Here is a 12,394-nt window from a genome sequence, read left to right on the forward strand (position 1 = left end):
GTCTCGGTGCACACACTGTGATACCCTGCCCATCTGCCTCCTGCAAACACTTCCACGCAGATCCCCTCTTTGCCACTGGGACAGCTAATCATCGTTGTCAACCTGACTGGATTTGGAATCACTCAGCAAATACAGCTGTGGGTATGTCTTCCAGCATATTCTGGAGAGTGAAGACCAACCTCACAATCCCATGAGCAGGAGGGGTGTGTGTGTTGTGTTTGTGTGTGTGAGAGAGAGAGAGAGAGAGAGAGAGAGAGACTAGCTAAGGGGGGGACACAGGGCGGGCAGAGAGTACCAGCATCCCCTGGTGCCCGCTCCCTGGTCTCTGGTGACCCTAGGTGCTCACCACAAGCTCCAGCCACCATGAGCTCTGCCAAATTGTCCCCACCAGGTCAGACTGACTGTACCCTCTTGAAACATGAGTCAAAAGAAACCTTTCCTCCTTTCTATTGTTCTGCCTCAGGTATTTTGTCACAGCGACAACAAAAGCAATTCATGCAGCCACACTCTATTCTCTAGAGTAGTCACAGCAAATGCCCAGCTTCAAATCATCAGTGGTCTCCCATGAGGCCCTTAGGGATTGTGGGTCCCCTGCCTTCCCACCTGCTTCATACCTCCCCCCTCATTCACCTCACTCTGACCTTCTATCACTCAGTTTTCAATCTCTCAAAAAAAAAAAAAAAAAAAAAACAAAACAAAAAAAAAAAACGGTATTCATTTCCCCAGGCAACACATTTCCTGGCTGGAGTATTCTTCCCAACACAGTTCAGGAGGAGGCTGGTATGGGTCTTGAGTTCACCTCCCTCTAACATAGTTGTCTGGCACATAGCAGGGGCTCACTGCATTGGCTGAAAGAACGCACCCCATGGTTTTCTTTCTGGCATCTGTCTCACCCTTGTTTCAGGACTACACTTCTGAAAGGCTGCTAGATATCCACTACTCAAACGTGGCGTAATAAGTACATTAGAAACCAAACCTTCCAACGTTTCCAAACCAGTTCCTCCACCTCCTGAAAGCAATAATATGATCTACACTGTAGACTTCTCAACAATGAGTTTCTCATTCATTTGCTCCACCTGTCCAAAATCCTAATCACCTCTGAAACGGAATTCGAGGATCACTTCATTCATGAATGCATTTAATCAACCGGTTACTCATTCAACAAAAACCCAGAGCCTCTTACAAGGGAAACTCACTGTGTTAAATACATGAAAAGGAAGAAGACAGTCAAATCATCTCACAAATATTTAGAGACTGAAACACTGTGAGGCGCTTGACACTAGGAGAAAGAAAGAATTGAGTTAAGCCTCAAGAAACAAGCTCTGGTGATGAGCTGATTGAATGAGATGTAAGCTTATGACAGAAGCTAGGATGAGAGTGGGCGGGTCAGCCAGGTGCAGGAAGCAGAGCAGGGGTGGCCCATCCTAAGGCACTGAATGGGCTGCCTTATATTAAACCTGTCCCATACTCATGTTGCTGGTTGTTACCTGAGAGGACACAGTGTCTCTTACAAACCAACACACACACCCCCAGGAGATGCTGAGTCACACGTCTGGTACCTAGGAGTCCAAGCTTGTAAATTCCCCTAGGTGAGTTGGACGTGCATACGCCTGTCTATCCACTCAATGACTACACACGGATCCTTCTCTCCTGAGAAAGCACTAAGGTCAGTATGGTATACTGTCTCCAAATTAGCAGCAGTGATCCTAACCATACTTAGTACATGTCCTTTTGCATGATGACTTCAACACTATCCTCCAGGAAGTCAGGCTCACACACTAGCCTGTTGGCTCTGGGCTATATTTAGCCAAACCAACGCAGACAAAAGTGATCAGTTGGAAGATTCGGACCTTGCAGCTTCCTTTATGGCCTAGGCGCTTGATCTTGCTCAATGAGGAGACAGATAGACTTCATGGAGGACAACCAAGAAGTCTCAACCAACAACTAGCAACAAGACCCAAGCATGTGAATAAAGCCAAGTGATCCGTGCTAGCATCACATGGAGCAGTGGTCCGTACCAGCATCTCTAGAAGCACCATGAGCCCTCAGGGCATAGGCAACAGCGCTGGGCTGGGCAGGGCGGGGGAGGGGAGACAAGAATACACATGCAGAGCTTGCAAGAATACACACTACCAAAAGCTTTGGGGTAATTTATTCTACATTAATCCATTTAAGTGGGACAACACAAAATTCAAAACTTTTAAAAATTATTTACATTTCAAATGCTATCCCGAAAGTTCCCTATACCCCCCCCCTCAAAACTTTCAATAGCGGTCATTCAAGTGTTTCCTAATTTTGATGATCCTCATATTCATCTAAATAACTCCCTCCCCTTAACTTAAGGGCATTTTTACTGTTCAATCTCTGAAGCTCTTGTCCTGGATAATCCTAAAATTTGCCCTGTAGACCAGGCTGGCCTTGAACTCAGAGATCCACCTGCCTCTCCTTCCCAACTGCTGGGATCAAAGGCATGGGCTCAAAATGACCACCTGGCTATTTTTCAACTCATTCATTTCTCAAGTATAATGGGACCAAAATTGCATGTCATTTGTATCTAACAGATGTTATTTCCAAGCCTCAATCAGTTTTTCTATAATCTAATTTCACAGTTCAAGTGTATAAGTAGCCCCAAAAGTTATGGTCCACAAACGTCTATGCGACCTTCTCTGCTCCTCACACAGTTCGTTCCACCTCATGCCTCCTCTCTGGTCTCACAGCACGACCGGAAGCTGCAACACTTGGAAAGCCTGAAGGACAGTAACTCAGTGGAAAGGGGCTCTGGCCTAGAAATGAGGCACCCAATCCTCGGCGCGGCGCTCAGGGCGTGGCAGGGGAGGGGAGACAAGAATACACTTGCAGAGCCCAAGAAGTTGGAGCTAAGAGTAATGGGGTCTTGCCACAGGTCAGGAGGCAGGATCCCTTGAGTTCCTCCTCCTACCTTGATTGTAAAGTGGCCTTGTAAAACAGTGACCCTTAGCTCTTCCCTTCTGAGCAAAGGCACCCATTATGTAGAACAGGACAGTGCTTATTTAATTACAAAGACACCAGCTAGTTGCTTAATGCATTAAAAGAACACTTCCCCCGCGTCTGAATTGTACATGAATAAATGTTTCTATATGAGAACTAGTTTATATAACCACTAGTTTAAATTAAAAAAAAAGGGTTCGGGGGAATAAAGCCAACCCAACACAGGGTTATAGTAGGCATCAGATAAAATACAGAAAGCATTTTGTAAAGCACTATAAAAATGTTGCCAGGCAGTGGTGGTGCATGCCTTTAATCCCAGCACTTGGGAGGCAGAGGCAGGTGGATTTCTGAGTTCGAGGCCAGCCTGGACTACAAAGTGAGTTCCAGGACAGCCAAGGCTATACAGAAAAACCCTGTCTTGAAAAACTAAAACAAAACAAAACAAACAAACAAAAAAAAGCAATGGGGTTAAGCTGGCTCTGCTGCTCCTGTAAAAGACCTGGGCTTGGTTTCCTGCACCCCATCAGGCCGCTCACAACTGCCATTAACTCCAAAGCCATGATCTGATGCTCTCTTCTGGCCTCTGAAGACACCAGGCACACATGCAATGCACATACGCACATGCAGGCAGTCAAACATATACACAAAATAAGAACACAGGACAGCATGCTGGGCCGAGACTTCAGCAAGCCCTTCAATTGTCAAATGAACTCAGAGTGACCATCTAGATGGCAAGAGAAACATACAACAAGCAGCCATGAGTCTGCGTTCATCCAACAGGAACCCAAAGCATCCATCTGATGAGAGCATATGGATCTTATAACACTTAAAAGACATTTAGACAATAAAGACATTTAGAATGTGGGGTGATCCCTAGGGACCCATTTCAGCCACTCTGCCTGATAGAACAGGCTCCAGACTGAAGACCTGAAGTCAGTCAAGGAATGAGATAACTAGAGAATAAGATCGAAAGTGCAAGAGTGAGAGAGAGAACAAGAAAGGGGGAAGGGAGGAAGAGAGAAGGGGGGAGAGGAGGGAGAAGAGAAGAGAGGGGAAGGACATTGAGGGGAGGGAGACAGTTGTAGAAACCCAAATAAGGAAGAATTATGAAACTTGGGAGGTCAAAGACTTCATAGATGTACAAATCTTTGGGGGATGAGATTCTGTCAGTCACGGAAGGGGCTGTTAGGGAAAGGATTAATCCTTAAAGCAGTGCTCCTCAACTTCCTAATGCTGCCTCCCTCCCTTTAATACAGTTTCTCAGGACCCCCCAGCCATAAAGTTATTTTCATGGCTACCTCCTAACTGTAATTCTGCTACTGTTGTGAATGTAATGTAAATATCTGTGTTTTCCAAAGGGTTTTCTGGACATCCCCAAAGGGGTAACAACCCACAGATTGAGAACCACTGCCCTAAAGGGTTATGTCATGGCCAGGGAATGGACAATGACCAGTGACGGTAGCTAAGGGAGATGGAGGCAGGCTGGTTCTGAGGAACCACAAGACAGAGTCAAGTCTGAAGTGCTTTACAAATCCTGGTAAGCAGCAATGGTTTAAGAAGTCTTGGGCAACAAGTGGAGAAGATGGGGGTCTGCCGAAGCTAACCATGAGAGTTCTGAGCAGGACTCGCACCAGTCTGTCTTTGGTATGTGACATCTTAGGAAAGAGTATTCTCTATGTTTGAAGAAGGCAGGCCCTGCCTGTAAGTATTCACAAAACAAAACTCTAAGCCAGTAGGGTGCTTAAAGAAAACAAAATGCTTAAAGAAAACAGTAAAAACTGTTTCCTGAGGTTGGAGAGACAGCTTAGCAGTTAAAAGTACTTCTAGAGGACCCTGGTTCAATTCCCAGCACCCACATAGTGACTCACTATAACTGCAGTCCGAGGGGATCTGATGCCCTCTTCAGGGCTTGGCAGGCACCAGGCATGTATGTGTATAGTGTACATACATACATGCAAGCAAAACACCCATACACATAAAAATAAAGGGGAAAAATGCTTGTCCCTCACCACCACCAGACAGGGTCTCAATATGTAGCTCTGACTGCCCTTGAACTCACTCTGTAGACCAGGCTGGCCTTGAACTCATAGATCCACCTGTTCCTGGCTCCCAAATGTTAGGATTAAAGGCGTGCGCCACGCTGGCTGGCTACGGGAATTTTGTTTTATCTGTCATTGAAAGCCGTGACTGAGGATGAAGGAAAGCCCTCTGACCAGTATTCCAATATAGCTAGCCGGTCTTTGCAACCACAGGTCTTCCACATTTAGAGGATGTGAATATAAAAACAAATGAAAGGATGGCAGGTATAATTAACAACGTTCAAGCATACAGCAATATACATGGCATATAAGACAATAGATATGCCACATTCCTTGTATACAATGGCTAGCCTGCTCAGGTCTAACATCCGCTTAAGGATCACTTCAAAGAATGGAAGAGCTGGCTTTGGACTCCCAAACTGAGACCCCTTGATCCACATCTGAGGGCCCAAGGGTTCTCCAGTTTCTACAGCCAGTTTAGTCTGGCTTGAGGAAACAAAACCATCTGGGGTTACCTGCTTTTGCCTGTCTCATCTGAGTTCAGTATAGTTGTGTACGCGGTGACCTTATGCGGTTTTTGATAGCGGGACTGGGGTGGGGAGGGGGCTTGGCTATGTCTCTCAAGCAGTTTGTCAAGGTTTGTCCAATTGCCAGTAAGGCTCAAATCTGAGAAATACTGCTAGTCTAGAAAGATATAATGAGGGTAGCTGAATTTATGAACATATTTGAGGGTCCTGGAGGGAATGGGAGACGTCAAAGCCTTCAGCACCTTGACATTTATGATAGTGAAAAAATGATAGGCTATTGAGAAAGGGAAAATGAAGCCTGCTGGGGAACCACTCAGTAGTATGCCAGCCAGGCGGGATAGAAGGCAGGGCAGAGGGCGTGGGGGTGGGGTGGTAAGTGAAGGCTCCCTGCTGAAGTTCAGGGAAGCGTGAGCAGGAAACCATGTACCACCATCACAGTGTGGTGTGTGACAAAATACACAAGATTCCCACATTCCCATTCTATGGCTGCAGCCATAGCATACTCTCTGGAGGAGCCTCACCCAGGCTTGGAAAGTAAGCAGCTGCTTTCAAGAAGTGACTTCTGGGCTAAATGAGCTGCCCAGGTGTTTCTGAGACACGTGTACAGAGCCTGGAGCCAGGGAGAAGCGCAGGGGAGGAGGCAGAGTGTCCAGAGATGACCCTGCCAGGTCACTTAGACAGAGTCTAGAGGCAAGGACAGGAAAGAGACGTGCATGCGGGGACCCGAACAGAACCAGGAATGAGAGGAGGCTGTTCTTCACATCGGGTCAGAGGAAGGATGGTGGGCATGAAGCCATGGTAGACAGCGTTGCCCACAGCTCAGCAGCCAGGTACTAGGAAGGGGAGCAAATGTACCTGCCTGCCTTTCCTTTCACTCTAACTTAGCTTGAGCGAACTGTTTCTCGTAAGACACAAAAAGAACAGAAAAGGGGAACTAAGATATGACTGAAGCTACATAGCTTTTAAACGTCATTGGTCTGCTCAGGTCTAACACACCCAGATCCCCTTAGAAAGGACACGTGTCCCCCTTAAGGGCTTCGAAGATGGAAGAGCTGGCTTTAGACTCCCGGACTGAGAAGCCCTGATTCACATCTGAAGGCACAATTCTCCAGTGCTTACCCCCAGCCTAGTCTTGCTTAAGGAAACCAAGAAAAACCATCTGGGGTTACCTGCTTTTGCCTGTCTCAAAACACTGCCACAGCAGACAGTGGGCTGCCCGAAGAAGCTGCGGCTGAGGTCGCTGGAGCCATGTTCGGATGAGATCATCTCAGGGGCCAGCAGCAGCTGCTCTCAGGGACAGTGAATGGTGCCGCCTGGGGACGGAGCTTTGGTAAGCAACGTTGCAACAGAGCTCAGGCTTCACCCAGGGCAGTGCTGACTCACGCCAGCAAAACTCCCATTTCCCAAACAGCCCAGCCGAGCCAGCAGCAACCGACTGCAGCCTAACAAAGAGACAAAGGTAGATTCACCTGGGGGTGGGGGAGAGCCAGGTGAAGCTCATTTCCCCCACTGCTAGAGCCCCTACCTGGGAAGCTCTGGTGGCCAGTTTCTGAAATTTCATCTCAGAACAGCCTGAGGCTCCCCACAGCCAGCTGCTGCAGGTAGCAGGCTCACAGCTCTGAAGATTTTCCCTGGAGGGTGATACACAAGTTGCTTTGCTTTGTAAAGGGTAACATTGGGGTCAGGGGGCTGGGAGAACTAGCCTAGTCCCTGGCGGCGGGTGGAATCCGACCGCTGACTTTTTATCAGCCCTAACCAGCTGGCTTCTCTTTTCCCACCCAGCCTCCTCTGACCTCTCTATTTCCTTAGACAACTAGACTTCTCTCATTAAAACAAAACTAGCAGGGTCCTTTTCTACCTCCCTAGTTGCCAAACTCCCTGCTAAAGTAACAACATCTACTGTCATATTTTTGGAATACCTAAGGAACATAGGAGGTTGGCCTTAGTATTCGTCCTTAAAAAGCAAAGTCCTTAAATGTGTATCAATTCTTTCTTTCTTTCTTTTTTTTTTTTTTAGAAATACAGGTTGTAGATTTTATTATTATTATTATATGTAAGTACACTGTAGCTGTCTTCAGACACTCCAGAAGAGGGCATCAGATTTCATTAAGGATGGTTGTGAACCACCATGTGGTTGCTGGGATTTGAACCCGGGACCTTTGGAAAAGCAGTCGGCGCTCTTAACCACTGAGCCATCTCTCCAGCCCCAATTCTTTCTTATTAGCCTGTTTATTTATAAATCAATTTGAGAATAACTGGCTCATTAAGAGCTATTCATTATTATTGAATTAACCCTGACAGGCTAGAATTGGCATTGGTATTACACACACACACACACACACACACACACAAAGATCAAGGCCTCACAATCTGGGTGCTTTAATTTTCTGTGATGGGTATCTGCCTGAATTCCTGTCTGTGCACCATACTTGCACATGATGCCTGAGAAGGCCAGAAGAGGCTATCAGACCCTCTGGGACTGGAGTTAATTAATGGATTGCTGCAAGCTGCCATGTACTGTAGGTGCTAGGAACTGAGTCCTCTGGAAAAAGAGCCAGAGCTCTCACCCACTGAGCCATGACCCTAGCTTCCGGATTCTTTGACAAGAAACTGAAGTTCCTATCAGATCCTTTTGTTCTCTGGTGAAGAAATGCATGAAACTCTTGGCAATGACATTCACAACCCCTACACCTGGCCTCCTCCATCTTTCAAGGTACGTTTCAGATGTCGTGAACTCTGGATGGAGCTGCCAGTCAATAAATGCTAGGTTAAAATGCATAGGCAAACCTGCCATGTGTGGTACACGACTTTAATCCCAGCACTCTGGAGGCAGAGGAGGGTGGCTTTCTGTGAATTCAAGGCTAGCCTGGTCCACACAGTGAGTTCCAGGACAGCCAGGGCTACATAGTGAGACCCTGTCTCAAAATACCCAAACCAACAAACAAGAAATACATGCAGACAGAATCTGACTTTAAAACTTGCTACTTTACTCCCTGCCAACAAACACGTTCTGTTTGGTTCCATTCACACAGTTCTAAAGAACTGCGACATTCCAGAAGGGCAGCCACTGGAAGTATTACAAACACTGGCTGGTTTCCCTCCTGGTCAGTGTTGCCCATTTAGAAGCTGGAGGTATGTAAAGGCAAGTTTCCCCACAGTGTGTTAATTAGTCCTTCTCAAAGGATAACGCATAGCATCGTTAGAGCAGCGTCCCCCTATTATCTCACCAGCCACACTCCAGAGAATCCTTCTGTAACTGAGGATAAGCCCTACACAGACTAACATAAAACAACTCTCCAGGGTCACATACGCCCAGCCTCTTTTAGCAGTGTGGTTACAAAACTATTATATTCACTCCTCCTACTCTGGTAAAAAATCTAGGCAGTGGGATGCATGCTAGGAGCTGACATGAACCATGCCAACAACAACTGAAAGCACGGAACTCCTCAATCTGCTAAGATTCCATTCAGCTACGGAGGGCCAGCCTTCTCCTGAGATTCTGATAGCTTTAATCCACTTCTCCAAAATACGGCCTCACTCCACCCTTGGACCTCCTTTTACACTGGAAAAGAAAGAGCTCATAAAAGATGCTAAATTTGAACTAATGGCTTTGGGCACACGAGGTTTTATGAGATTATGTAAAAATTGTGAGACTGTGGAAATAAAATAGTACTGGCTATGTCATTTAAGTTCTTCCAATTTTAAAACTTAAACAACCCACCTCCCAAAATTATTAATAGGTTTTTTTTTAAATGGGTCGTTGCAGTATATATGTACATATAAAAAAAAATAAATGAGCTGGGTGTGGTGTTGCATGTCTGTAATCCCAGCATTCAGGAGGCTGAGACGGGACATGATTACGAGGTTAGCCTGGGTATACAGTTAAGTTTTAGGCCAGCATGAAACCCCTCTCCCACACACACAGTTCAAACAAACCCCAGGGGTCATGGAGATGGGTCCGTAGGTACTGGATAAGCTAAGCTCTGTCCCAGAGGCAGGGATACAGTGTACACCTCTGTATTCTCAGCACTCAAAAGCAGGAATGGGAGGATAATCAGCTAGAAGCTCATGGGCCAGCTAATCTGGCCAGCCACCTCCTCAAACCCTGGGAGGTAGGTGAGCACTCAACGGGATCTCTTGGAGACTTCTTTTGTATATAGCACAGACCGGCTTCAATGAATGATCTTCCTCTCTCCGCTCCTGAATGAAGAGACTGTAGGTATGCCCGCCACTCAGCACAGTTCTTCTTGACAATAATATTTTTGTTTGTTTTGGTTTTTGGGTTTTTGAGACAGGGTTTCTCTGTGTAGCCCTGGCTGTTCTGGAACTCACTCTGTAGACCAGGCTGGCCTTGAACTCAGAAATCCGCCTGCCTCTGCCTCCCAAGTGCTGGGATTTAAAGGTGTGAGCCACTGCTGCCCAGCGACAATAAAATTAATCTTACATTCACATCTTTTCTCTGAAAGTGAAACAGTGAAACCCAAATTTCCAAGAACCAGTGGCGTCCAAGACACTGACAAATTCTAATCATTGGTGTGGAGGGCTCTTAATGACTAAGCATACCTTTTTTTTTAAGGTTTATTTTATTTTTAAATGTGTAGGAGGAGATTTATGTGTATATAAATGCAGTGCCCATGGAGGCCAGAAGTAGGCATCAGGTCTCCTTGGAGATAATGCTATGGATGATATGGACGCTGGGACTCAAACTCAGGTCTTCTACAAAAGGAACAGTGCTCCCCACCCACCAGAGGTGCTCAGTCACCTCTGCAGCCACCCCCCTTTCAAATAAACAAGAGTACCTGCTATTCTAAAAAATAATATGGGGGGGGGGGGCGCTGGTGAAATGACTCAGCTGTTAAGAGCACCGACTGCTCTTCCAAAGGTCCTGAGTTCAAATCCCAGCAACCACGTGGTGGCTCACAACCATCTGTAATGAGATCTGATGCCCTCTTCTGGAGTGTCTGAAGACAGCTACAGTGTACTTACATATAATAAATAAATAAATAAATATTAAAAAAAAATAATATGGGTACCACATCATCTAACAAATCATAGAAACTAAGCAGGACAAATGAAGGAAGCTGTGGATACTCAAGAATAAACTGCGGCGCTGCTTAAGAACCCTGACGAGAGCCCAGGGATAGTGATAGTTTCCATCCCAGCCCCTCAGCAGCTCTGAAGGAACAGAAGTGGAGACACGCCCTGGAATTGCATCGCAGGTAGTTCAGACATAGACCAGCTTGCGACAGTGCCTGGAGGTTACTGCTGTTTGCCTGAGCACGCAGAGAGTAAAATGAAATGTTTTTTTTTTTCAAAGATCATTGAGTTGAATGGCAGTCACATGGGTCCTTGACATCAGCCCTCCTACGCATGAGAACCGAGTGGAATATAACTGGACTGCTCCTTATTTTCTCGGTTGGGCTGTTATTTTTCTCAAGTCTCCAGAAGACAATTTTCCTAACTGCTGTCACCCGCAGTCTGGTTATACCGAGCCGCTCTCACACCTGGGATGCAGTACAAGGGACTTCATCGAATTTTTATTGCTGAGAAAATGCAAGTTCACTTGATTCCACAATAGTCAACTGAAACAAAGGAGACCACTTCCCCCTCGGGGACAGGCTGAAAGCTGAGGCTTTTGACTCCCTGATGAGGCAGTTTTCCCAGAAATTCAAACCATGCATGTTATAGAGCTCATATGTCTTGAGAGTGCCTAAATGTCAACTTATCGACACCGTATCAGCCAGTGCAGCTCACTGTAACATTTGGAAGCACAAACCTGCTGTATAAAATGGCCTCTCCTGGGAAAGAGAAGCTGTCGCCATAGCAGAGATCATTCCATCTTGGGGCCAGGAGGACCAAGCGGCCCTTTAATCTTTAACGAGCCACTTTCATGTTCAGACATAGGAACTGGCACAGCTGAGCCTCAACCAGCTTTTCAACAACCTCAAGCAGAATGAGGGTGTGCCACCCCAGCCTGTGCCCTGTTTACAGCTCCCAGAATCTGTTCTATAATGTAATTGTGGGCACTTTATTATCCACTATGGTCTAATACTTCATAGCTCAGGAAAGGTATCCAATATCAAGAGGCTAGCAACCACCCACCTCAGGCACAGTACGATGCTAAGTTCCTGTAATAGAAAATGTAGCAAGCACGCTGCAACAGAAGGAGTTGAAGCTGTCAAGACACGGTCTGAGGACCTGACGAGGGGCTGGGAGAAAGGTGGCCCACAATGAGATCAAATTGCTGTCGTGGGCAGCTCATTTCAGAACCTCGCAATGGAAATCTTGGAGCCATTTGTGGGTGTAATTTTCTACTCAGGGCTATTTCTTAGCCTTCTTCCTGAGCTGCTCACACAGAAAGGGGGCAGAGAAGAAGCCCCGACATCAAACTCCATCACCCAAACGACTCAAATGGCTGCATAATGAAGTGATTATTAGACTCCAGTCCTATTACTTGTCTTGCCCCAGTAACCTTCCCTCTCAGAGCAGAGTAACTCAGTGCTGTGAGACCATCCGAATCTGTAACCCCTTTCTATACACCTTTAGATTCTTTGTTTCCCAAAATTACACGTGTGTGTACGCGAGTGTGCACAGACACACAGACACACATATACACACACTCACACACACAAACTCATTCTCTCTCCCCTTCCTTCTCCCCCTCTCTAACACAGACACTCTCACTCACTCACTCACAATATTTCTCCCTCCTCAATACCATACACATCCTGCCTCATTAAGTCAAACTTCCAAAACTTTCACCCTGATTTCCACTAAAATGCCAAAGGACCCAGTTACCTTTGCTCACATCTCCAAGCCTAGGGAGCCTTGGTCAACAAGTGCTTCAGCTTTAAGGGTGAG

At 46.4% G+C, this 12,394-nt stretch overlaps 1 protein-coding gene across 9 annotated transcripts in view; it reads right to left on the reverse strand.

Annotated features, from left to right (window-relative positions):
- Rffl (ring finger and FYVE like domain containing protein) overlaps positions 1–12,394 on the reverse strand; it is a 67,418-nt gene that overhangs the window by 35,231 nt on the left and 19,793 nt on the right. For 2 of the 9 annotated variants that reach the window (XM_006533987.3, NM_001164569.1), the window contains exon 2: positions 6,703–6,846. The exons of 6 other annotated variants lie outside the window; for them this stretch is intronic. In XM_006533987.3, the coding sequence (XP_006534050.1) occupies positions 6,703–6,799 (97 nt within the window). In that variant the 5' untranslated portion in view covers positions 6,800–6,846. Of the gene's footprint in view, positions 1–5,521; positions 5,540–6,702; positions 6,847–12,394 lie in introns of all 9 variants that reach the window. One more of the 9 variants, XM_017314715.2, reaches the window with a different exon arrangement.

Source organism: Mus musculus, chromosome 11, assembly GCF_000001635.26.
Source record: "Mus musculus strain C57BL/6J chromosome 11, GRCm38.p6 C57BL/6J".
Classification (NCBI taxonomy): domain Eukaryota; kingdom Metazoa; phylum Chordata; class Mammalia; order Rodentia; family Muridae; genus Mus; species Mus musculus.